The sequence below is a fragment of the Larimichthys crocea genome, chromosome XVIII, assembly GCF_000972845.2.
Source record: "Larimichthys crocea isolate SSNF chromosome XVIII, L_crocea_2.0, whole genome shotgun sequence".
NCBI lineage: Eukaryota > Metazoa > Chordata > Actinopteri > Sciaenidae > Larimichthys > Larimichthys crocea.
In genome coordinates, this window is record NC_040028.1 from 17,467,921 (window position 1) to 17,495,514 (window position 27,594).

Consider the following 27,594-nt stretch of genomic DNA (forward strand, 5'->3'; position numbering starts at 1 on the left):
TGGTCATATGGAGTTGGCTGAGCTATGGTGGGATAACAGCTGGTTGAAAAAGGACTCCAAAAAAACTGTAGAAAAATCTGCTGATCACTCAGTGTGCATGCTGAGAAAATATGAAGTGTGAATATTGTGATTGTGCAGATTAAACTGAAGCCAAAGAGCCCAAAAAAGGTCTCTAGTTCAATGAAACAATATGATTATAAACCCATTACAGTGATTAACAACAAGCCGCCTTTGACTTGTATCAAATTCCACAGCATGTTGATGCTTCCAACAGATCCTATACAATTTTCCTGCCTTAGATTACAAAGGTCCCTGACCTCTTTTAATCAGCCAGTGCATCTGCACTCCATCTTGACGAGTCACATGACCCTCACAGTCTCATCTTGTTGACCTGTAACCTTGGGTCAGACCATTAGAGAGGATTTAGACCTTCAAACAGAGCTTTCAATGTGAGGGTCATCTTGATAACTCAGCTCTTCCTCAGAGTGTTCATGCGCCTGTGAATGAAACGTTACCTTGTTAACAAATTAGGCCAGATTCCCGCTAATCTTATGGCCTTAGAGGGGACTTTCCGGCTCAAACTGCTGCACTAACACACACATACACACTCTGGCACCCTACCCAAGAACAGCTGATCACAGTCTGGCCCTCCAGCTGGTTATTTGTTAAACTTTCTGGTGCTTAAATGTCGGAGATGGTGCGTCTCTCTCAAATATGAGTCTGAGAAGTCAGAAATCTGGAGCGCTGACTGAAAGCTCATCTTGTTACAGTGTTGTTTCAGCCAGTGGGAGAGATATGCTTCTTTGGTTTGTGTGCAGGGCTCTGTTCGAGTACCCACACATCACTGGTATGGGCGATTATTGTTCCACACAGTTAAAAAAAAAGAAAAGAAAAGACATTCCTCTACAATCCTACAGGAACCGGATCGGTCCAAGTACTGAACATCAAATCGAAAAGCTCTCTACACTCTCTGCACTCCTGTTTCTTGTTTGCAGCTGCATTAGTTCTGCAGGAGAAATCAAACCTGACAATAATCTGGAACAGAGTTTGCACTTTTACTTTACAGATTTGCTTTTGAGGCAGTGGGTGGGTGGGGGGGAGAAAATAGTCAGGGGGTGGTGGAAACAAAGAGACGGGGCGGGGGGAAGAGAAAGCAACAATTACTTTGTTAAGACGTTTGTTTTCTCTGAGAAAGAGCCAGTTCATTTCATGCTCCGAGTTCTTCAGCTCTGCCTTGTCGCTCCTCTGTGAATGTGCAGCGCTGTGCCACAGGATGTGGGATTTAGGAAGCCGTTCTTTCTCTAAGGAGGAAGGCCTCTTCCTTGCCTTTTATGCTCACAAAGACAAGAAGGGGTTGGGTCAGCTTCGAGTCTCTCTCAAGAGTGCTTTGGTATCTGGGAATAACGTCAGCATGTGAGGACAGACAATGACCTCTGTGACTTTGTACCAGCCAAATACATCCAAGCTGAAACATTCTCACCCGCACGACTTTTTCAGTCGTGTTACTCGACTTGTTTCAGGAATTTCCATGACACAGCAGTGAATTAAATCATTTCAACAAGCAGCTCTGTGTGATTAGAGCTAAACGCTAACCCCTGGATCCTACCAGGCTCTGATATCGCAGAGCATGGTGGGATCCAGAAGCATTTTGTCCGCCAGACTTGGTTAACTTGCTCAGATTTGGTCATTTTTCTCTGGTTTATGTGCTTCCACTGTGAGTACGTAGCCCACGTAGTTAAATAGTTTCCCTTTTTGGAAGTCTGCACATGGTGTTTTATTTTGAAAATCAACCAGATTCGATACGTTTAGCTTGATCTGCTCTGTGATGCTTGACCCGGCTGATCACAGCGTCCATCAAAACTAGAACAGCTGCATATTCTTTGCAGACTAGAGCGAAAAGTCGCATTGCAGCTGTACCCGGTGGCATAGAGATGTAACGGTCCCTAACTTGCTCACAGTGACAAGTTTAACATGTTAGCACGCTGAAATTTGTTAATTTGCACTTAACTCAAAGTACAGCTGAGGCTGGTTGGAATATCACCGGTTTTGCAGGAGTACTGACAATTTAAATTGTGGCTTGACGATGGCGTCAGATGAAAAATTCAAGGGGTCAAAGTTTCACAATTACTTATGAAGAGCCGTTATTGTCTGTATCAAAGTTCACGGCAATCCATCTAAGAGCTGTTTATTCAAAACCACAAATATGAACCTCATGGTGACGTTAGTGGAAAAGTTGCCAAATCAGAGGATTCTTCCTGTGGGGACTGAATATTTATACAAACTTTCCAAATCTATCAGGAAGTGACAACACTGACCTGCTGGTAACACAAGAGGAAAGGTCAGAGAATCAGCAAATTCATCCTGCGGTGAACACAAATGTCTGTACAAACGTTCATGGCAGTAGTCGTTGAAATATTTCAACATCGCCACCCACGGCTAGCGCGAATAAAAACTGAAACAGAAATCCAAGTCTCTTGCTTTCTCTCAAAACACACACACACACATTATATGGAAGCATCTGCGGTTTGAGTTAGTAATTTATACAAAGAAGCACGGCCATCACTGCAACACAGGGTGACACAATGCATCCATCGGGGAGTATACATATACAGGAAGTGTGTGTGTGCATGTAAGCTCTATTTCACATCCTCCGTAACAAAGGCTTTTCCATTCTCGCGTGCTGCACAGATGTTGATGTTGGTTCTCAATGAGGAAATTACCCCCTCATAAAATTATCACCGACATCACGAGCACAGCGAGCATTACATGATCCATAATTGAGGCCTTACTGGAGTAAAAATAAGTGTGAGAAAGAGAGGAAATACCAAGCACGCAGAGAAAGACGGCCTTCATCCCCCGCACTTCACTTTCAAGTCTGCAGCCAACGGACGCTAATGGAGCTCTTTAGCCCCATTATCATACCACACACTTTAGACGATAGCTATCTAATAGATAGAGCTGCTTTATATTGTTGTTGCTGCCTTATCTCCATCACCATTACATGACGTCGTTTGGACATAAGGAGACTGTAAATTCAAGCTTTCACCACCCCGAGGGCTTACACATGCCAAACCCTGACAACAGATCTGGTGTAGTCTCAGTTAAAAGTGTCTTAAAGTACCCCTAGACTATGCTATGCATTGAAAGATTAGCATATCTCCTCTCCTCCTGAGCAGCTTAGTTTACTTCCTTCTCAAAAATTGATTTTTTATCTGGAATATTTCAGTAAACGAACAATCCTTGCTGTCCATAGAGTCGACGCAGCACAAAAAGAGGCCAACACAGGAGGAGATGGATAAAGCATCTGTTCTTCCAGGAAAGAGGTTCAAAGCTCTAGGTATAGATGCATAGGTGCTCTGAATTGCGGTGGGATCTGACTCACTATCTGCTATTTCTATCAGTCCTCCTCTGTAAGTTTAGTGCCTAACAGTCCAGTACAACCACGGCTGGTGAAAACAAAGATTCTTGCTCAGCTGACATGAGAGGTGCGAGGCAAAGACACCACAGTTAAAAACCCACTTCAGATATCACCAGAGATGTATAGTAACGAAGTGGAACTACTTAAGTACTGTACTTAAGTACTAAAATGCAGTATCTGTACTTTTTTGGAGTATTATTTTTTTCCCCAACTTCTACTTTTACTGCACTACATATTTTTGATGAATTTGATACTTTTACTCCGATACATTTTTCATGTGCTGAATCGTTACTATTGTAGCGTCCAGCCGGACACATGATGAAACTGCATTTATTGCTGAACGGTTTGGTTACAGGACTCGGTGACTGTCGGCCGTAACCACGCCAAAAAAACCAACACAACAGTCCCGGTCTCACATCAACCTCGCTCGTGCGCCGTACGTCATACACCTGACACCCAGGCGCGCGCTCTCTCACCTGCTCCCCCGCCCCCTCGCTCTCGCATTCATTCAGACGCATTCACAGACCATGGGAAATCACAGAACTCTACCATGAACATTGTAACACTGTAACATTAGAAGTTGTGCCTTAATAAATATTTGAAATAATATAAACAAAAAGAACACTTTTAAAGAACACTTCAACTTCTACTCAAGTCAGTTTTTTGATATAGCACTTGTACTTCTACTCCACTCCTTTACTCCAGTACTTTATACATCTCTGGATATCACTGCCATGTACCTCTGAGGAGTAATAAATGTCTCCATTCATCTAAGGACATGCTGAAAGGCCCCAACACACACACCACGTTCTGGAAAGAGCATCAATTGGTTAACTTATAATGGGACAAATATGAAGCATGTGCCTGTGTCATCTGTGATATCATGTGGTCTTAATGTAAGTGTCTCTCTTTCTTCCAGCTTCCTTCCCCCTCTGCGTTCATCCTGGCTCAATCCGCCATCACTAACTCCATCAGTCACAAATTTAAACACACAAGCTAAGCATGTCCCTTGCGTCAACTCTTACCTGCGCTCTGAAAAAAGAGTGAGATAGGAATCTGAGAGGGGAATCTGGAGGTGTGAAACCCCTCTCTGATCTAATCTTGAAACATGAGCATGCTTCTGATTTGCGATAGTCTGCAGATAATCTGAGATTTCTTCCACTCGTATGTGTGTGTGTGTCATTCCAACCAAACACATGCAATCTCAGCATGGACATCTACCCAGAAAAGGCCAATGAGGAGGTGCAATGGTCACAGCTTCCTGTGTGGAGTTTGCATGTCCCCACTGTGTCTGCGTGGATACTCCTGCCAGCTTCCTCCCACAGTCCAAAAACATGCATTAACAACTGTAGGTGTGAATGTTTGTTTGCCCCGTGTCAGCCCTGTAGACTGCCGACTTGTCCACGGTGTACCCTGCCAGTCATCTGCGACTGATAAAGATACGTGGTTACAGAAAATGGATGGACGGAACTCCCATGGTTGTCTCTAAAACTTGTTTAACTTAAGAACTGACTTCAGTTTTGGCTGTGATGGTACAGCACCAGGCTCTAGTGGGAAGGAAAAGAGAAGGTCCAACCAAGTGTGTCACGTCTCGACCCTTGACCTCACTTTTTCTCAAATGTCCTCCTGACCTTAGTGCATGTTTATTTTTGCCTCAAACAAGTGTTTCTTTAGATCTTTGATCAAACTTCTTAGATGGTAAACTCGATTAAAGTGATTTCATGCTGGATAAGGTGAGAACATTTTACAGCCCCACAGGCTTCGAAAACCCCGGCCCATGCATAAAAATGCTGAAGCTTGATCATAAAATTAGAGTTATATTCTTCTGAAACTATTAGATTTCTGTTTTTTTCTGGTTCGTTTTTTGCCAAAATCCATCTGATGATCTGATCTGCACTGAACTCTTAATATTCACAGACTGACCTGCTGATGTGATGTCTGTTCACGAACGCTTACTTTTATCATTATCTTTGTATTTGTTTGGATGGATGTTCTTTATTAGAACAAAACATCTGTTTTGGTCCAGATATCCATGATTCACTCATATCTTGTGTGGTGTGAGATAGAAAAATAAGACATGACATTTCTTCTTTGGCAGTGAGAGACAAGTTAATGACTTAAAAAACCAAATAAGTCATGCAGATAAGTCTGTCATGTTGATAAAAGGAAGAAGGCACAAACTCCACGATGTTTATCTGAGGAGATCCTTCTCTCCTTGTGTATTTAGAATAGAGGAACAAGATGGACACTTTAATAACAGCAAAAACAGAAATAGTGCATGACCAGCGGGTGTTTTGTTTGTTGCTATTGGTATGTACACTATCTGGGCAAAGCAAGGAGATTAAAAATGCTCAGGAACGTCTAAAGAAAGTTCAGTTTTACCAGATATGGCAAAGAAAAGAGAGTCACTCCCTGTATCATGTTGGTTTAGTCAATGCAGCTTCTCCATAGGAGACCGCCAGCAGGTCCTGAGTCCATTGAAGTGAAATGTGAGCTCAGATTATGTGTCATTGAAGTAAATTTTGGACTTTTCACAGGCCACATATCTTTACCATTCTGACACTGAAATGACATTTTTCAGACAAATCAGGAGAAAATGATTCATCAACACAAATCTGTCTTCTCTTTGTCTGTTGTGAATCGACGGTTTCACCAAAGATGATCTATAACAACTGAACTAAAACTTTAAAAAGACATCTCTGGCACAACACAATCTGCTTCCATCCATTAACACGATGTTCACAACACTTCCAAATGAGGTTTGGAGATCGAGGAGAGGATACCACACCCGCTTCCTGTAGTAAGTGTGTACCTTTTTATATCATAGTCGCAGATTGTAATGCATACTCTGTAATGCATACACAGAATGAACCACCAATCACTGATGAGAAGGTCTGACAACTAGAGTGGGCTGAGTTTCATTCATGTTGTCAGATAAGTGTGTAATACAGCTAATAATCGCTGTAAGATGCAGTCACTTGCAACAACAGTAACTCTCAGCTGTTGTTCTTTTATACTGAAGACCAATGTGTGAACAATGCAAACCTCGAGTTTATCCGACTCATTCAATCTTGCAATTTTGCAGGTTTCCTGCTCGGCACTGTCCTGTAAAGTAACACAAACACAGAGGAGCCACAGACCTGAATGTTGTCTGTGTTGTCTTGAAGGGTTATAATAAAGTAAGTCGAGTATTTGCATTCTGCGTAAACCTGAACTAAACACTGTTCTTTAGTCTTGCACCTGTCCCTTGTATCAAAAGCTGGACGCCGAGACGGAAGTTTTTCGAGCCAAAAACTGATGAAGAGAACAGCTGAAGGAAGAGACACCCAAAAGTTCACACTCCACTTCTTTATTATTCTCCATCACTTAGACAATTTGGCAGCGGTAGGCCAAGGACCAGAGTGAAACTAAAAGATTTGCTACGGGGTATCATCTCTGGCTCCGACCCACATTCCTCCACTTCTGGGGCTCAGACCCTTGTCGCCTCCCTCTCTCTCTCCTTCCTCTAGCAGCCTCCCCCTCCATCACTCTTCACCTCCCACATCCCTGTCAGACAGACGTATCCATTACACAATCATCGTCCAAACCACAAATGACATTTATGACTCACCGATTTCACAGTTAAAATGCTAAATTGGACTTTCACCATAACAGTACACCTCTGGGATGAAACTGAGGACAACACGAGTCGATCTCGAGGTGGCTCATGTGCGGAAAATATTAGCGTGGGACAAAAGAAGTGGTTTATGTGTGCGAAATGAAGTGCAGCTGTGATAAATTTAAATGAAATGTCTTCTCAATGATGTTTGGACCGCACAGGGAATTGAAAAGGGCTTTACCATGCTTAACCACTGTTTAATCCGCCCCTCACTTGGCACAGACAGGGAACACACACAGAGAAACAAACACAAGAAAATCGGGCATACCTGCCACACTACTCGAGTATCAAGGTCAGGGCAGAATTATCTTTGCCACCCAGACACGCCTGTCAAAATACGGGCATGCAAACACAATAACAACTCTTCCAAATGTAGGCATTTTTACAACCCTGGGGGTGGACAGAGGTCAGGCAGGCTGTGCCTTCCCAGGGTGCAATGCTTGGTTGGTGGCCAGTCACAGTAACAGGGTCAGCTGTTGTCTCTGTGGGGGGGGTTGATGTGAAGGAGTTTGGTCTACAGGATGAGGTTTAGACCAAACTACAAGCACGCTTGTCGGCACTTTGGGCACCGTGACCGTCAGATCGAGTCTTGATAATGACTCGAAGCTTTCAACAGACAATATACATGCATTCCTGAGGCTGAACGAGGATTATCAGCTCTCATTGCTGCTTCCTCCATGTTTGACCTGTGTGTTCATCCTCCCCGGGGCTCGTCCTGTCCTGGGACAGTGTGGCCAAGCTGCGAGTGGGAACCTGGCAGCACTGAGAAGCTCGTCTTTCCCAATCCCTCCATCCAACATCCCACACACAAACTCTCACTCCAGGAATCTGCTAATCTACCTCCTCCTCCTCCTCTTCCTCCTCCTTCACTAGGAATTACTAATGACTCATTCTGGCCAGATTAAATGACCGCCAAGGGAGACAAACTCTATTCTGTTGATATTATATAAACAGCTGATAAACTCACAGAGGATCGGGTTTAAAAATTAGGGAGCAGAGGTCTTCGTAGATCTAAATATCAGCTTGTTGCTTCAGAGTACAGAGGAAGGCAATCTTACATTATCTCTTCATTATTTCCTTTATAAAGTCCGACTGACTCATTGTAGGGTCAGTGTTATCATATTTGTGCAGCATGACCGTGAATTGTTGGCCTCACTTACTGTGAAGCGTGTCTGTGTTACTGATACTCAACGCCACGTCCCTGAACACTGATTTCTTTTAAACCGATTCACGTTGATAAATGTGCTGCACCCGAAGTAAATCTGCGTCATTGCTCTCGATATAACTGATGTGAAAGGCCACTTCGTGTTCGCCTTGCAGCTTTGGATCGCAAACTTCCTGTTGTGGACCTCCCATGTGTGGATGGGAAAATATGTAAATCTCAAACTCCAGTTTCACTGATATCATTTGATCAGTGACTAGACGTTCAGCCAGATATACACCTCCTCTCGTCTGTCCAGATGTTCCATGTCTCGTGTTTGTGCTTCTAAAGCCAGGCGGTGGATAAAAGCCATCTCTGCTACTTTGTTTAACCTGATGTGTCGTCATACACTTCCATCCTACGCAGCTCCCCTGAATAAAAACTCAGTCTGTTGTTTCAGCGTTGTCGATAAAACATCTGTGGAAAGGGAGGTCAAAGCCGGCGCAACAATGGACGGATGGATGGGTGAAAATGTAGGTCAGAGTAGGTTTCACTGAGCAGACAGACAAACGTGTGAATCGTGTCATTCTTGAGTTGACTCTATCTAAATTTAGTCTCCCAAATTATATATTTCTTTAACCTTTTATGATGACAGCTCACAGCTACAATCCATCACAACTGGTTTCTTAAAAAACACCCCAGAAGAAACTCCCCGCATGATAACACTAAGCTCCCTTAAGGGGTGTTTTCTCACTCCATTGTGCAATAATTCTGACCGGCAAACAGCCTGTCCTTCCCTTAACATTTAACACTTGACACAGTCCACCAGTGTTTCCTCCCCCTCACCTGGATCTCTGCTACTCTTGTGTCAGAGATGTTTCCCCTGCAAACTAAACCCACGCTTCAAAGTAAAAGACCACATCTGACAAGGCTTTCAGCAGGAGGTGCACACCGGAATTAAGAGAAGAAAAAGGAGGATAAATCTCGCTCATTCACAGGAAATAAAATATCAGCTTCTGTAGCTGTGAAATTCCCATTTGGCAATCATTTGTATAAACATAGATCACATGCCCATAAATGTCCTATATTACCACTGTGAATTGGGATGCACCGATCCTCAACTCTAATAATTTAATAATCCCTCATGTTACTTAACTTTATTCCCTTTATTCTCAGTGTGGAGAAGTCCACTTTGGTTGCACAGGCACTAACATTTGGACATTTTAGTGAGTCCTAGTAGATTAACTGGTAGAGCAAGAGCCCCCATGTACAAAAGGCTCAGTCCTTGCTGCAGCAGCCCACAGTCTGATTCCCACCTGTGGCCTTTTGCTGCATGTCAACCCCCCTTTCCCCCTGTCTCTCTCTTTCTTTCCCCACTTTATTGTCACTCTTCAGCTGCTACTATCAAAATAAAAGTTCAAAATGCTCACAAGCGTCCTCGGATTCCTTAAATTTAGGTTTCTAAACACGTCAAACAAACATGCTGTTTTATTTATTCTGTATAAATTCTTTATAATGAAGTCACCGACAGTAACACAGACACACAGCACAACCTGGTGACTGTAAAACAATTATTGTATTTCAATTAAAGTATGAATTAAGTGTCAATTAACATTCCTTCACTCATAATGTATTAAATGTGAACTAATCACATGAAGTCATAGTGAATTCATGATGCATCCTGCATCAAATCGTCATGAGTCATGCATTAGTTTATGTTCAGATCAGTTCGATCTCCTCTGGCTTTGAGAGGAGTTAAATCTGGGGCAAATGGACTTGGTTCTGGAAGCTTCTCGGACGAGCGGCGAACGTCTTCATGGATCTACAAGCCAGATCTCGAAGAAAGATGACCTGAGGAACCTTCACAGACCTCCTCTGACTGAACATACTGTGTGAGAGCATGACGAGTCTGTCTCTATTCTACAGACACACATTCATGAAAAAAAGTTTATTGGATTAACTCAAGATGCCATCTGATTAACTGCACACACATGTCTATCTCCCTATTTACCTAGCAATGCCTCTCTAACACACACACACACACACACACACACACACACACACTTCAGCTACTGTCTGCCCCACCCCTCCCTCTCTCTCTCTCTCTGAGGCTGGACTGGGAGAAGATTTAACTCAAAGAGTTCAGAACAGCTTGACAGAACTCGTCCAAACAGTTAAGAAGTGTATGACAAGACACAAAAACACAACAGAACCCCAAAATACAAACATCTGGAGGAAAAACGCGCATCTCTTTGAAACACTGAAATGTTTCAATGTCCATTTCAAGGACTAAAGTTGAACACAGCTCAATATTTGTTCAAATAGACTGAAACTTTCACAGATAAACAGCTGCCTGCACAGACTTTGGGCTACATGTGTTGCCTGAATCCACAAAGCTGCACTGTCTGAAAGTTACGCACGTTAACTCGAATCAGAAATTACGTGATTTTTTTCTGCGTAAATCTATCTTTAAGCCTCAAACACAATGTTGTAAATGCTTCATCCGCTTACCTCAGCCCCCGTCAGGTCTACACTTGAGTAGAGAGCCGCCAGCAGTAACAGGGTGCCGGACGGTAACAGCATCGTGGCGGTGCGCGGTGGAAACTCTGTGCGCAACAGTGCAGAGTGCCCGCAAAAGAACCACCTGTTGACCGCTTCTCGTCCTCTTCTCTTCGGATAATTCGCGGTTTATCGGCAGAGCACGGGCAGCACGTTTGGCTGCATCTTTGTCCGAGACGATATGAGGTTCTGATCAATGCAACTTGGTCTTGTTTCTGCCGCACCACACCCCCCTCCCAAAAAACGACCACCCTCGCCCATGCAAACGGGCTCAACCCTGCTCATACAAAACACTTTGACTTTTCTCGGTAAGGAGAGGGACTACTCAACACACTTTGCTGTTTTTGTGAGAATATTTGAGGAGGTTTTTGGTGCCGCCGGTACCTGTTCTGAAACTTTTCAGCCCGGGAACCTGCGCATCTCTTCCCCAACCTCCAGTGACAGCTATTCCCTTCGACTTAACCATCGTGCGCAAGCCTGGGGTGACTGTAAGTAAAGTATTTTATTAAAGTGATGATATATTAATGGCATGCTCGTTAAAAGTTGGTTTATCGTGTGTGCGCACTGCGAGTGTTTTCACACGGAGCACCTTGTGATGTGTGGACACAAAAATAGCGAAATAATAAAGTTGTTTAACTTTTTAAACACTAACCAAGCGGGTCAGATGTTTCGACTCATGTGCAAAGACGGTGATCATTAACGTCGGTGTGTCTCAGGTCAGGCAGTCATGCTGTAGAGTCTCTACAAGGTAGACAGCGGAGTGGATCTGAAGTTTGCGGTGCGCATGAGTGGGACCATGCAAGGACAACACAACAGAGGACTGAAGAACCTGAGGTAGGCCGAACATGAGAATAGTTCACTGCTTTAACATTGACTCATCAGCATCATGAATTAACGCTGTCACTGTCTTTTATCACAGGCTGCTGCTTCTGTGCGTCTCCATCGCCATCCTCGCCTCAGAAGTGCACGCGGTAAGTTTCCTCTCCACCTGCTGTTGATTTTTTTTTTTTTTTTTTTTTTGCTCGTGAGTTCTTCATTTTTTGCAAATTGCAGCCTGTTGACAATTAAGTTGTAACAATGAAACCAATAAGTGTCTCCAGGCTTAGTTTGTCTTACTTGGATCTGCTCTGCGGACTCATGCAGATCGTGGGAGTGTCTGCGTTGGGAAGTTCCTCCAGGAGGAGGAGGAGGAGGAGGAGGGTACTTTGCGGTGCATGCTGGTAAATAGCAGCAGAACAGTTGATTGTGAAATGACTCGTGTTGCAATTTGCAATAAGTGGTTGAACTGAATGAGTTTTAGCATTGTGTTGCTTCAGTGAAATGAAATGGGGGTTTCATGTAGGGCTAGAATGTGTTGTGCTTTGCTTGACCTTTGACCCTGCAGGGATTGAGGGGCGGGGTCATGACCTCTGACATGATAACATGTTCAGCTTTATGAGACTGTGAAGGATCTGTACGCTGCAAATTGTATGATTCAGTTCAGTTTTATTTATATATTCAAACCATGACAGAAGTTATCTCATGACACTCTCCACATAGAGCAGATCTAGGCGTACTCTTCATAACAATATTTACAGAGACTCACCAATTCCCACCATGAGCAAGCATTCAGTGACAGTGACGAGGAAAAACTTCCTTTAAGAGGCAGAAACGTCGAGCAGAGCCTGACTCATCGTTTGGAGAGGGAGAGAGAGAGAGACAGATGCACAGCAGCAATAATAATATAACTATGAACTTAAATGGAGATATGACTAATAGTATATATAGTGGATGTCATCAGGACTACAGTAGCAGGCTCATCCATGAGATCCATGAGAGCCTGTGAGCAGAAAGCAGAAAAGAGGATTCTGCAGTTACAGTAACCGGAGCTAATATGAGGTTCAGAATCACTTTTATTGGCCAGGTATGTGAACACACACTCAAGGAGTTCGACTCTGGTTTCACTTTGCTCTCAACATACACTGCTATAGACATAAATACAGTGAAGAACAAGAACAGACTTCTTAATTCAAAAGTTTTTTAAGAGATACAGCATAAAAAAAGTGTCGCCCTTTAAAGGACCAGTGTTCAGGATTTGGTGGTATCTAGCAGTGAAGTTGCAGATTGCAACCCCTCACCTCACCCCTTCCCTTCCAAGACAATGCAAAAGCCCTTATCCAGAGCCGGTTTGTCTGTTCAAAGCTGTTGTAGAAACATGGAGGTTCCTCTCATGTCATCTATCTGCTCACGTTTTGAAGTAATCCACAGAGAGAGAGCTACACTGACACATGAAGACCGTGGGAGTGTCTGGTTTGGGAAATTTCTTGGCCTCGCAGGCTAGTAAATAAGCCTAAAACAGTTTATTGCAAAATGACTCATGCTGCAATTTTACTGGTTGAACCGGTTAAAATTAGGACATTCACACAGTTTTGATGTTGCACAACGCCACATTCTTTCATGTTTGTGTATCAACAGATCTCAATATTTAAAGAAGCAGTTACATTTTTACAAGATGACACAGTCCACGTTCTTCAGACTGCACTCCCATCTGTGTTATGGGACTAAAATATATCAGCTCACACAGGTTCAAAGGTTTCGTCTGTCGCCATCTTTCATCTCAGAATTGGAGCAAAAGCTTTAGTGGACGTTTAAGTCACTTTTGATTAATTTGTTAAAGTCTGTTTGTTTTGTTGCATATTGTGGATGAAGGTGAACCAAGATGATGTACTGCAGGAGGGATGAGGGAAGAAGGGATGTGGGATGAACGGGTTAGGAATGAGAGGAGAAATCAAGGTCATAGTTTGAGGGAGGAGTTCAGAGATGGACCATCAGCTGTCGGCGGGAAGACGGGAGGGAACGAGGCGGAAGTTGAGACTCTGAGTCAGGGAGCCATGTCTTTATCAGTCTGTGTGATTGGAGCCTCAGGGGTTTATGTATTTGAATCACAGAGAGAGAAGGATAAAGAAAAAGGTGTGCTGGAAGAGAGGGATGTTAGCAGATAAGGTGTGCTTACGTACTTTAGGTGTGGAAATGGGATGAGTTCAAGGCGTGGTCGTTGTTTCTAAAACTAGTTTTAAAACTTTATGTGGCGATGCACCAACCTTTCCACTTCAGCCAAATGTAAAAACTTTTTTTAGACATTTCAACAGATTGAAAATATCCATGTAAACAGGCGGATGGAAACACAAAGTGTTTGTTTGCTGTGCGTTTGTTGACACCACAGTCCACTGTTACCTCTTTGAAAAAACATCTTCCTGCTGACATGGATGGATTTATTGTTTTTCTCATGCACCCTAACCCTCGCGCTTGCAAATCTTAAAAGTTAAAGTGAAAGACTGAATACAGACACATGTTCACTAGACCACACCTCTGTCCCCATGGGCTACTTTATTTTTGCGTGGGCTTGATGAAAGGAAAGCACAAGATGCCGAATCCGCTTTTGTGTTTGTGCAGCGTGTTTTGCTTCTCAGTTTGTTACAGCTTGTGCTGGACGTCAGATAGTCAGTAGGTCTATCAGACATTTGATATCATACTCAAGGCTCTCCAAAGAAGAGTTATTTTCTCTGGCGTGATGAAAAGGAGAGTTGTCTCTTGCTTTTATTGGATTAGGTCAGACCTCGATTAAAAGCGCATGACACTGCTCAGCTTTCCTCTGTGTATTGTGCAGCTTCGCTCCAAGGCGGTGATACTGAAAGACGGCGGTCTAATTTTAGTTTGGCGTCATCCATGTGCTCGCTGCAGCAACTGTCAAATGAAGAAACAGCTCACATTGATTATGCAAATAGAGTTAAAACAGAATAGCTTCAGTTTCAGGGTGTGACGTACATCAGCATCTGACATTTGGTAAAAAAATATCTCCATGTGTGCACATTAAAGAAGTTGCTGAAAGGATAAGGAGTCCTGTAGGTAATGAGGCGGTTGAAGGGTTGATTTAACATGTTAAAAGGGTGAACGAAGCTGCAACCAATCAGGCGTCCCCCTCTGAAGTTTCCCATCCAACATCTCAACTGCATCTCAGATAATATGTTTCTGTTTAATATCAACTCCGAATCTGACCCACGGGACTGCCTCAGTTCTTTGAACCAGACCCCAAGCCTCTGTGTCCTACAGCTGTTTCCCACCATCCGTCTCCATGTGATGATTTACATTTGGAATTCCCTTACCTTTTGCGAAACAAAATATTTCTCATGTGAGATTTAATTTGTTGTTTTCACAGTTTTCCCGTTCCCCATTTCTTGTAAACAAGCAAGTTTCCATGGGATGAGACGTGACTCACAGCGCCAGTGCACTGAGTTGCGATTGTGATGAGGACTAAGCGTCGGGTAATGCTAGAGAAGTATTGCGTGTTGTCCAACCACATCTGAAGGGAAATGCGTTTATGATTCTTAAGAACAGCCACACTCGAAGGCAAGAGGAAACGCCAGACGGAGAGAGGGGAGACATGCTAATCATTTAAATATGGAGAGAGAGGTGCACATAGACAGACATGAAAAACATGAGAAGTGACAGAAAGAAGTTCAAACCAGGGCTCTTTTCTCACCTCTGCACAGCTGGACAATTGTCAAAGGAAGTGGTGAGAAGATGGTTTCCAAGGCCGTAGAGTATACCAGCACCTTAAAGGCCTCAGTATGCTTTAACCAAAATGCTTGTCAAATGATTTTACAGCGTCTGAAACCCCGCTACACATTATACTGACATTCATGCCCACGTTAGGCTGTGATCAACAAGGTGTGTGGAGGTAAGAAAGTAAGCAGGCTGTCTCTGCGAGAGACAGTTTGCATGCATGCAGACCCGCAAATTTTGAGCTGGTTTCGAATCAGGCACCCCACGGCTAAGACTATGGAACATGGATGGAGTCTCGTGTTGTGGAGAAATTTCTGAAGTCAAAGGTCAATGGTGAGGTCAGGAAGGAAGAAAGTGTCCAGGAGCCTCTGATGTCTTATGCTGTATTATTTATTGACGCTTGGCCCAAGGAGAATTAGAGACACTCTCAAAGTTCATCAGAAGTGCCTGAGTCGGTCTCACATTCTGCCCGAACTCATCCTCGTGGATTAGTCAAAGGGAATGTTTTTACCCATGGAGGTGTTATTGTCAGCATATTCTAGTCTGGAGACACAGATGTCGGTTTACACAGATTGGAACATCAACAGCAAGCTATCTATTATGACTAAGAAGGCAGCAATAGGTCTATTTGACCCTGGCCACCACAGTGTTGAGATAGACTGGCACCTACTGTTCAAAGCCAAGTAACTAATACTGCCGAGGACCTCAAGGCCCACACGTGACCTTGTGTAACCTAAGGATAGAAAATTCCATAACATCATGTCGTTTCTCCCATTTCTGTGATGACAGGATCATCATCCCACCTCTAGAACGGGTTCATTTCAACCATACCACCACCTTAAAGGCATTACTATGATGCTGGCAAAGGACTTGCCAGATCCTGAAACAGCATCTTCATTTGGGCGGGGATGCATCTGAGAAGAATCGTTGTGTTTTTGTTGTTAGTATGAGCAGGTCGTCTTTCCGCCATGTTTCTACAGCAGCCTAGTATGGACAAACCCAGCACTGACTCTGCATAGTTTCTTTTGCAAGTTTCACAGCCACCATAGTTTCTCCTTTACGCTTAAAAGTTGAGGTCAAGGCGAGGGGTATTCATTTGGTTGAAATCTGCAGCCTCACTGCGAGATCCCACTAAATCCCACGCACTGGACTTTCGAATGGGGGAAAGAGCAAAAACGTGATTCTATGTGTGGATGCATGTGCACCCCCTGTCCACCACACAAACACCATTTATCGGTGTCCGTTGGCGGAGGAAGGAAGGCTCTTGAGGCACTAATGTTAACAGGATGTTTTGTATAGGACCCTTTGAGAGGCTTTGATTCTCGTGTGTTTGAGAATATATTTCAAGATGTGTTTGAGCACGAAATGAGAAGATGATGCTGGCGGAGAGCGTCTTGAGTTGTGGGAATCTGGTCTGTGACCGTGAAAGAGACGGTTTTGGCTGCAGATTCCTACAGTACCTGGAACCCCAGCAGCAAACATCTGCTTAAGCAATTACCCGCCTTGCAGTTAAGTAGATGATTGTGATAAATGTTGTTTCTGCATGTGCCTTCTTGGCATGGCTCACTTTACAACCACGCGGTCAGACTAAATCAAACTGTTGTGAATATCCATAAGAGAATAGGAAAAATACGCAAATGGTAGGAATTGACATTAGCCACACGGTTCACCTGGGAAAGTTTAAAGGCGTAGGCCTGCTTCTAAATGTGAATTGCGTGATGGGGGGGTCACCCGATGGAAAGCAGACACGTGACTGACCTCTCAAATGTGATTGTTTTATGGGGGGAGGAAGGCGTGTGTCCGGGGCGAGGGGGAAGATGTCTGCCTGTGATAAGGATAGAAAAATGTCCAGCACATCCCCTGCCAAAATAGTGGCTGTGATATAGAGAACGCCTGGCTGTAACAATCAGGGGAAGAGCCCATTGTACCGTGCTGCAGGAAGCCACAGCCTCGGATGAGAAGCCCATGTGTGGGGCTTCCCTGACACTGATGTGTGCAAGCATGAATGTGTGTGTGAGGTTAGCGTTTTCCACTCACCTCAAACCTTTCTGCAATTGAATGCTTATGTGCTCACATTTGAATGGATGTACACTATGTGTGCCATTTGTTTGCTTAAGTATTGTTAACTCAGGGGTAGTGTTTTTTTGTGAAACGTGACTTTGTGGTGGTGATTATTTGATTAGTCCCCGCGGCTCAGCATTGTGACCGCGAGGAGGAAAAGTCTGGTGATCTTGGCTGTTTGCCTTCCATTGGGGTACAAATGGCGTGCTTAAACAAGCAATGTACAATTCTGAGCACTGAAAAGCAGGAGGGAATTAAAAGGTCAGTAAATCTGCATCAAGTTTGTCTTGTGGGGCACTGAGACGATGTCTTGAATTAGTGGCCTATTTGTTCTCCCTCATTGGCGGGATGCGCGCCTAATTTTCTTTCTCGCTCGTGCACAGAGTGTGCGTTGTGTTTTTCTGGGAGTTTAGCGCGAGGTTCGTTTTTTTTTTTTATGGGAAACATCCTGAGTCTCCAGAATTGTGTCAAGAGAAAATAGATTATCCAGAGAGAAGCTCTCTAAACAGGAAAAAGGAAGCAGGGCGAAGTTAAATGTGTCAAGAGTTTCTTTACAACCCAACTGGACCCCACATAGTTCATCTGCTCCAGAGAGTGTTTACATCCACAATCCGAAGTCGGTCTGGTTCATACACAGGACGTGAAGCAACAGGAGAAAGAGAGAAGGGGATGTATATGTGATGTCTGAGAGTATGCTGTTTTATTTTAACGCAGCGTGAAGATGATTTAAGGTTTTAGATTCTTTATCAAATGAATTAATCTCCTAAATCTAACAGTCTGTTTTAAATATCGTCCCATTCCAGATATCTCTGAGTGTTCACACACTTCATATACAGTCTGTGGGATAAACTTGGAATATGCCGACAGTTTATAAAGTATATACAGTCTATATTTTATCTCTGAAGTATTCATGTGTGTTTGCCAGTGGATGTTTTGACGTCACCTGGGTGCTGTGTGGTCCAATCTATGAAATTTCATCCATCTAGGAGACATAGATGTGAAGTATTATCGTACATGCAGTGTGCTAGAGCTGGTATAAAGCCAGTATCTTTTGTTGGCATAAAGAAGTTTAAACATTATTATTTTAGTATTTATTATTTACTTATATAATGGTGTGAAAATATGTAAAAGCAAAAGTTCAACATCCAAAGGGAACATGGAGGGATGCCAGTGGTTTGATGGTGGATAATCACAGTTCATGCTTCATTTTCATTCCCAGTCATGTGTGACAGTCACACACCACACACATACCACTGCCCGGCTACAACGTCACTGTATGTTTGCACTCACACACATATATCTATCAATGCACTTTCATCTCAGGAGTATAGCACATTATTGTTGCCCTTAATGCTAAGCTTCCAATTTCTTTTACTAATGGTTGGTGATTTCTTACGGCAAACCCCACCGGGAAGTTTCAAAGTATAAACTAGACTGTAAAGAGGTTTATTGAATTGAGTCATTTATTTATGCAGATTTGTTTGTTTTTAAGCATCTTGTTCGACTCTCTGTAATCTCACCTGAACATGAAATCAGTGGTTTGTGTAAATGTAAACTTGCTGCGGCAGTTTGAACTGACTTTTATTTGACTTGGAATGAAGTTCGGAAGTAAATTCATCGTGGACGTCGTCTCTGGAAAATCCCTATGTACTGTATATATATCCGCCCGTGTCCTTTGCCCCTTACTCCATCTCACAGTGATTAATCGGCGGACACAGGGGTCCCATCAGGCCGTGCTGAAAGAATTCCAAAGCCTCCGTCCTCCCAGTCCTCCCAGGCTTCAGTCTCTTTGTACAACTCCGTCCTTCGCTTCCTTTTATAGCCTCATTCTTGCCCCTGGTCTCTATCTCCCCTGTCTTCTGTCCCCTCACTCTCCATCTATCTCTGCAAGGGACACTTGGCAGACGGTCTGTCCTCCCTCCCTTTAACTTCTCCCCTCTCTCAGCTTGTCTCCTTCACGTTTCAGCCCACCCCCCCCCACCTTCCTTCGCCCTCGTGTCCTCTCCCTTACACGTGCCTCTCTGGTCGTCTGTCTCTCCTCAGCAGAGGTGAGTTTTCTCAGTGAGCTCAGATGGAAGGATTGTTTCAGCTGTGTTTACACAAAGACCACATGTCCTCCTTTCTCACAAAATTACTCTGTCCTTGTACGACGAGGGACTGTTTGATTCAACAGGTGTCCACATAGTGATTGGATTTCTGGAGTCATTTGTTTGAGTTTTGATTTGGTTATTTTTTTGGTGATGCACTTGTGTGTGCACTGTACTGTACTGTGACATCTCATCAAGCAGGAACCATGGACATGATCTCACTGTCGACCTTTACACTTTTCTTTTTCTGCTGGACTCAGACACAGACTATTCATTTCCATCCCAGCTGTGGTCTAATTGATTAGACTGCATCATTTCTTGTCATGGGAAGAATGTGAACAAAGTTAAATGCGCACTTTGTGATAACACAAGCTTGTCCAATCCCTCTCTCTCTCTCTCTCTCTCTCTCATCTCCTGTTTGTCTTTCTCTTCTTAGAACAGGGTTGGTAGAGTCAGCCTGCCTCCACTTTCTAGACAGTAATAAATCTGGATGGATAGCTATATAGAGGATGAATCCTCCAGACTTTGGTGACCCTTAAACTGGAACCACCATGCGTCTTATATTTGTGGGAATGGGGACAGGGAATGCCATCAAATGAATTGATTTGTTGTTAGATATCTGTAAAACTAACGACATTCTCATGCCAACATGCATGCAAACATACAGGCGTAACTAAGACAGTGAACTTTATGCTCGCTTAAGTACAGCCTCTAAAAGCTGCTAGAGACTCTGTTGTCTTGTCTCACAGCCAAACATCAAGGTCAACAACACAAGACAAAGCAGCCAGCTAATATTACTCACACAGCCCAGCTCGGCGTCTGTCTTTCAGCCTTTTATTTCACCAAGCTCTCGCCAACCACTAAAAGTCAGATTTACTCTCATCTTTCTTCATCCGTCAATGCCCCCTTTAATCTTTTGGCCTTTCCAATTATGTCCATAGAAGATGCTAAGCCCAGTTACAGCTCTGGTTCTGGTTCTGGCATGACACCAGCATTCCTTCTCCAAACCTCCTCTTCTTCCCGGTGGTCCGAAACGCCTGTGGTACAAACACTTAACACTAACCATCTTCCACCATTCACCTGTTTACACATCAGTGTAGCATCAAAATGATTTAAAATCTGTAATTTTATGGTAGAAAGGTTACACAGCGTTGCTGTAACACATGCACTGTGAGAATTTTTGCTCATATTAGATTCTTTGCGAGGACATAATCATAAGTAGAAATAAAACAATAAACATGGCTGTTCTCAGGCCTCTCACGTGTCCAGGTTGTTACTGAATGGATCCTCCCATCTGGATGTCATCGATCATCCGATGAGAGGTGACGGGTGACCAGCAGGTCGATCAACATAACACGGTCTGACAGGGTTAGACTGTTAGCACAGAAATGGTTCTAATCCCACCTCCATTTAGCTCAGGCTGTAACAGGAAGCATTGATTAAAAGTGTGGCCCACTGGGAAATAGAGTTAAGACTTCATGTGACCTGGGGCCAGTTAAGGAGAGGGAAGGTCCAGCTGTGTCAAGCCCCGGGCAGAAACCAGAGCTGTGTTTACACTGGAGCCCAGCCAGAGGAGCACAGTGGGAGTTTGTGCTCTGCCCTGCTTCTTCCAGGTCCCTCTGCTCTAGTTCATGGTCTCCTTCAGAGTCATGACCTGCTCTTAGCAGAGTGACCCTGTCTCTCTGTGGGACAGAGCAGAGGGACTGATGCTGGTACTAAAGAGTCAGATAAAATGTAACGAGTGGGGAGTCACTCGTCGTTACCTGTCACTTTGCAAATCCGGCCCATAATTTCTTTCTTTGCTCACTGAAGTCAAGAAAAGGAACATGCATCTGCCTTGGCAAGAAGTTGAGATACTGTACAATGGAATATTAATGTATCTGTTCATCATTTAGACTGCAAAATATACATATTAAATAGTCTCTTAACAAGCATTTTAGTTAGAAGTTGAAGAGACAAGAATATCATGAGATGATGGGCGAGATAATTCCACTTGCATTGATTGGAAATAATAAGTGAAATAACCTCTCCTCAACTCAAACTGTTGTTTTGGACTCAATAAAAGGCTAAATAACTTGTTAAGATGTTGATTTTTGCAGAGCCCCTCCAAATGCGCCATTTCACTAGGCTGTAATCTACCTTAAACAATCCACCAAACCCAGTTTTCAAGGCAAATTAAAGGCCGTACAGTATCTTAAACCTGCTCGATCAAGTTTTGTTTCAGGGAGTTCATGTTGTCTGTTAGTTGGTCCAACATATGTGCCAGACTCAGCTGCTCTCAGCTTCGTAACTCTTTCATCACCCCCCGTTTCCCTTTCATTCTTTGATTTCCCATTCGTTTAAACGCACTTGTCCTCTGGCGGTTTATGAGTGCACACAGAGACCGAAACACTCTTCCCAAAGGAAGTTGACGGTGGTGGTGTTACAGGAAGCAGAATTATCAGTGCAGAAGCAATGGTGCGGGTCAAACTACTGTGTATCGAGTCAGAAATCTGTGAGATCCAATGTGGCTGGCACAAGAATTTTGTCCTTATCACCATAATGGAGGCACTTGGGACTTCTGGTGTTATATCAAGACATGTCTCAGTAATACAGCAGCACAAACATGGTTATGTTTGATGTTTTTCTTTTCCGGCCTCTGTATGTGTACGTGTGTGTGTGTGTTTGGGTTTGTTTGTTTTATAGTTGGACTAAAGGCGGAAGCTGCACAGAGAGTATAAACTCTGCCTTCTGACATGCTGGCCTACTTTTTAAGCCAGTTTGATTTATTTTAGTACTGTACTGAAAAATAAAAAATACTAGCCTAAAAGATGAAATATAAGAGGAAATCTTGTGCATAAGGTGTAGAAAATAAATGAATAAGTTAATTGATTGTTGAAAAAGTAGTGATCGAGCATTTCCAATCTTCCTTGTGAGGGAAACATTTTTTACAGATGTAAATCACACGCCCAGACAGCAACAATGAACAGCATGATTTAAACTCTTTTTATGTTCGCACCTTCCCGTTCACAGTCACAGGGGTCATTTAGAAGTGCTTCTTTCCTCTTTTTATTCAAGTAAAACAAGCAAACAACCACATTCCTCCTTATGTTGTCATGGATTCGCTGATGTCACGGGGAGCCGGCAAACAGTCTAGTGAAGTCATTCACATATTGTTCAGGATCTTTCACAGAGAACTGGCCTTGAGTCATGGCATCGGGGCTGGCCTTACTGTCAGATGTTAGATGGTATCAATCCAAACTTCACAAGTTTTTTAGAAGCTTTTCGAAGCTCATTTTGAACTATGTCAAAACTCCTTATAATCTGATTGGAGAAACACACTTTCTTCCACTCTGTAGATCAGACAGAGATGTGTCACTACAAAACATGCTGGTGTGCCTGTGGAGCAGAGCTGCATGCACAACCGAGCGATGCTGTCCTCCTGGATGAGGAAGAAAGAAGCCCAGAGGAAGTGGAGGTTTTGGGTTCACAATACCGAAAAAGGGGACATAGTATGATGAATGCCACCAGCTCTGCTGTGTGATGTGTTGTCCCAACATTCCTCCCACGGTTACCATCAAAACAGGAAGAAGTCGTAAAGCCCACCTTTTGCTTGATTCGACTGGCTGCTTGGGCAAAGTGCGACATTGACAAGCGGTGCGACTTACTGCACAGAAAAATTAAGAATATTTTAAAGTTAAGGACTTCCAAACAACGCTACAAATACACAACATGTAGTGCAAGTATGTGGCATTTTGGCGTTATCATCATCTGAACCATGAATGTCGATTTGATGGAAATCCGTCCAATCACTGTTGACCTCTCGATCCAAATGTTTTGCTTACATGCTTACAGATAATCCTTTAAAGAGATGTTTTCCAACTGGCAAGGGGAGTATAACACGCCCGGTACAGAAGACTGACATGTAGCTATACTGCAGATATGCATCGAGATATCACGCAGCATGTTTCCAGCACGGATGTGCATTACTGTGTGTTACACGTAGAGTAACCGTTCTCCGAGATACTTGTTGAAAGTGGCCAGGTGTTTCAAATTCAACGAGTTTGCACGTTCTCTCTGACGTCCACATCATTAGTGTGAAGAGAGGCAGCTGTTACCTCCAGCGCACGATAACAGCAGCAGGGTCTGACATACAGTGTGTAAATGTACACGCGTGCAATCAGAGAGAATTATAGTTGAAAGTGCTCACACGTACAAAGTGCCACAGACTGACCTTTGCTGGATAACGTATCGCATCGTATTTCATGTCAGGTCTGTGCATGAGTTGTGAAGTTGCAAACCGCTACTGGCGCTACAGAGCGATTATTCGTTTACTGTTTATTCACGTTTCATGCAAGAAAAATGCACGTGTATCTAAAACAAATGCAGCTTTTCAAATATTCAAACATATTTACTTTGTAAAATGTTTTATGAGGAGGGAAATGCCTTCAGCATGTCTATTATGTCTCCAGGATACACAAGGGCCAGTTGCCCTGTCATTACTTTAGCTGTGGTTGAAGATTGAAGATGTGAATAAAATCAAAAGTTCTCTTAAACTCTATTGCCGTGTCCTCAGAAGCTGCAGTTTAAACTGCAATATGAATGGTAAAACACACATTTTCGGAATCATTTGTTTGGTGTAAACTTTATGAGGTGGCTTCACCATAAATGTGGTTTAGCTGCCAGTTTATATTCTCTCTCTCTCCAACAGAGACATCATGCAGCTGCAATAAGTCCCAACAAGTACCAGATGAACTGAAAATGCAGCTAAGTTAGTTAGATGTTAAGTGACACACCAACAACACCAAAGTGTGTTTGGTTATGAACACAAAATGTAAAATTAACAGTGGAAAACTGAGACGTGCATTGGCGAGAAATCATCATTCAGACGTTTTTTTCTCCAAATAGAAATCTTAAAGTGCAAAACAAACCCTTGAGCGGTGCATACCAGTGTTTTAGCACTTGAGATTTATCTCGAGACCGGTCTTAAGACCACGTCTTGAAGGTTTCTGTTTCATCTCGGAATCAACCGCACTTTTATTGTGTCTCAAAGCTAAGACCACAACTGCAAGGAAATCACTAAATTGTCTGATTTATTTGTTAACATATTCACAGTGATTGGAGATAAAAATGTCTAATAACTTGCATTTAAAGAAAGTGAATGATGGAGACGGCAGAAGAAGCTGTGGCTCTTTGGGAGGACATGTCAGACAAATCTGCTATAATAAAATTGGACTTCCTAAACCACAAAGAAAACACCCAGCACTCTGTAAATCCTGCACATGAAAACATCAGCTTTATATTAGCTACCTAAGTTCATAGCCTTACTGTCTGGTCTTGGTCTTGACTTGGCCTTGACTATAATACTGGTGTGTACTGTACATAAGTAGTTGGCAGTGCTGTTTCTTTGCAGTTAATGTAGACTTTTAGTATATTTTTGTCAAGAACATGCCACAGTTGTATTGCTCTAGAAACCTCAAATCAACCCGTTATAATTGGTGTTACGTGAGTTGCTTTTTACAAACATCTCCATATATTTGCAGCATCATACACTGGTCTTCATGTCCCTATTCCCACAGAGTCCATAGAGTCTTTATGCAGGTTTACTCATGTCTTTTGAAGTTAGATGTCAACGGCAGCTGCCTTCTGATGGTTCACTTTATCAGACAAGCGGTTGTAGAAGCCAATTGGCATCCGCAAATTTGAACAGCGGGGTCAGACATTCCTCTTGGCCAAGGTCAAAGTGGAAAGGCCACGGGTCAGATCCTTCATTAAGGATGAGCAACAGCCCACAGATCAACCACTCATGGTCGCAGGTTTCCTTGTAGTGGGATTTGGTTTCTGTTGACTCTAGTAGCCTTGAGAGTCATTTCCGTTATCACAAAAGCCATATTTTACTTCTCTCTGCTCGGTTTCATCTGTGTTGTCCCTCGCTCCCCTCCCATAGGGTGAGTTAATGAAGGGCACAAACCGTGTCACCACCAGTCCTGGATCAGTGTCATCGTCTGTGATCTCTGTTCATTCGATACCTCAAACACCGTTTACGCTCTGCCGTGAAAACTGAGAAACCTTATCTAAGAGGACAGTTTGTCATGTCCATCACCTCCAGAGTCAGTGTTGTGGCGATTCTGTGGCTCCAATGTTGATCTGGTAACGCTTGCATGTTTAAACAACAGCGAATGAGAAATATTATACTTTCATTGCAGGTGCTAAACTAGGTTAAGATATCTCGTGTGTTTACGAGAAGAATTACAGTATTTCTCTGAAATGTTCTCCGTCATTACAATGACGTTTCTCTAAATCGAGGTCCGCCGATCGGTTCATCATGCACATCTCTAAATTGTGTTTTTCAGTATGTTAATAATCTGTAGGGATCTTTAGTGAGTAATTTACCAGGGGGAGATGTGGAATGTACAGCTGTGTGTCGACATCATGGACTCCCATCTGTCTGTGTGTGTGTTTTATGCCCTGTTTGCAGTTTTATTTCACTGGGGAGAGGCTTCACGATGCATTTTCTGGATTCCACTCATGGTTCTTTTATGTACTGATGGCATTGGCCTACTTTTAAAGCTAATATTTATCCTTTTCTCTCTCTGTCAATCTAGGTGGCGTTTGCAAATTGCTTATTTTTTTAACTATAACTTTAACTATGTCCATTTTGTTTGATTATTTTATCATTATTTGCGTCCTCCTATCATTCAGACTCCAGCTGAAGACCAAAGCCTCCTAGCTTCCTCTTGAAATTATTCCTCTGCGTCTGTATTTATAATTTGTTTTGTCAGCATCTCACTGAGTCTTGTCATCATCCTGTTCTCGTGGTTAAGATGCTGTGTTGATTTTGGCTCCTATTGACACTGACAGGAAGTGGTTATGTCTGTGGTATACCTACTATATACACGACATGGATAAACCAAGACCACAGTGAGTCAGACAGTTTACACAAACCAACCATTATCAACCTCTGAATCCGCTGGATAATGGTAGTTCAGTAAAGGAGTGGAGACTAGTTCTGACATGATTAATAGATTATTTAATCACAGAATATAAATCAACGCCAAGTTTTATAGCTGAGTCATTTCTCAAGCAAAAATAATTCACATATGTAGATATAGAAAGCCGCCCATCATGCTGTCATGAGTCATGTTGTTACCTTGAGGTTGCCAGGCAACAAGCAGAAAGTCGAAAAACTTTATCTCCCTAGCGTGCCTGATGTGCAAAGCACGTTAGGCACGCTATTAAGAGTCGGCATACTTCATATTATTCTTCCATTATTCCATATTACAGTGTTAGTCTCACATACGCAAAATCTATGACTTTTCTAGGTAATATGTTAAAATGAGAAAATCGTGAAAAAATGCATTTAACGTGAGCGTTATGGATGCAAAGCTGAGAGCTGGAGTGAGAGCCATAATTGCTAGAGTGGAAAATATATTATAAAAAATAGATATTGAAATCAATTTGTAGCTGTCGGTCGCTCACATCTGATCGCTATTTAATTTTCTAGTTGTCGTCCCTTTTTTTGTACAGATTGAACAAATATTCTAATTAAAAGATGCTGTTGTGTTATAAAAATCTGGATTGTTTTAATTCATATAGTGTTTGTGTGTATCCTGTCTTTTGCATGTCTTGTTCCCTTATTTGGCCTGTGATTTACTGAGCCTGGCACCGAGAGATAATTATAAATCAATAGTACAAGGACAGGAGAGACAGGGAAAACCAAAAAAAGGACGAGGACGTCTGAGACAGCTCATTAAAAAAAATTGTATAATAACCAACTGTTAGAGCTCCTCGAGGAGCCTTTTCTCTGTAACCCTTTTTATGTGTTGCACTGTTAAACGCTCCTTCTTGTACAAGAATAATAAATTCAACCTAAACTCTGATACTTTGAATCCAGTCTTCTTTACTAAAAGGTTTTTTCTTAAAAATTCCCATAACACTGAGCTATCTGGCTGCTGTTGGTTGCTTTATATTTAGTGCATAGTTCGATCAATCTTCTCATCCAACTCTCAGCAAGAGGTCAGAGGTGAATCATAGAGGGCGTGGACTGGTGATGAAAGCTGCCACTATATGTCACCTGCCTCCTAAATCAGCCAGTAGTGAAATTCAAATGTAATAGCCAAGTATGAACCAATTTATGGCATAATATGTG

At 42.9% G+C, this 27,594-nt stretch overlaps 2 protein-coding genes across 3 annotated transcripts in view; one reads left to right on the forward strand and one right to left on the reverse strand.

Moving 5' to 3' along the window:
• col4a1 (collagen, type IV, alpha 1) overlaps positions 1 to 10,963 on the reverse strand; it is a 37,617-nt gene extending 26,654 nt beyond the window's left edge. The window contains exon 1 of the mRNA XM_010742741.3: positions 10,729 to 10,963. Within this exon, the coding sequence (XP_010741043.3) occupies positions 10,729 to 10,800 (72 nt within the window). The 5' untranslated portion in view covers positions 10,801 to 10,963. The remainder of the gene's footprint in view (positions 1 to 10,728) is intronic.
• A 111-nt stretch (positions 10,964 to 11,074) lies between these two features.
• Positions 11,075 to 27,594, forward strand: part of col4a2 (collagen, type IV, alpha 2) — a 61,143-nt gene continuing 44,623 nt past the window's right edge. The window contains exons 1-3 of one of the 2 annotated variants that reach the window (XM_019261171.2): positions 11,075 to 11,264; positions 11,493 to 11,610; positions 11,696 to 11,747. In XM_019261171.2, coding sequence (XP_019116716.2) covers positions 11,561 to 11,610; positions 11,696 to 11,747 — 102 coding nt within the window. In that variant the 5' untranslated portion in view covers positions 11,075 to 11,264; positions 11,493 to 11,560. The remainder of the gene's footprint in view (positions 11,265 to 11,492; positions 11,611 to 11,695; positions 11,748 to 27,594) is intronic. The other variant, XM_019261170.2, reaches the window with a different exon arrangement.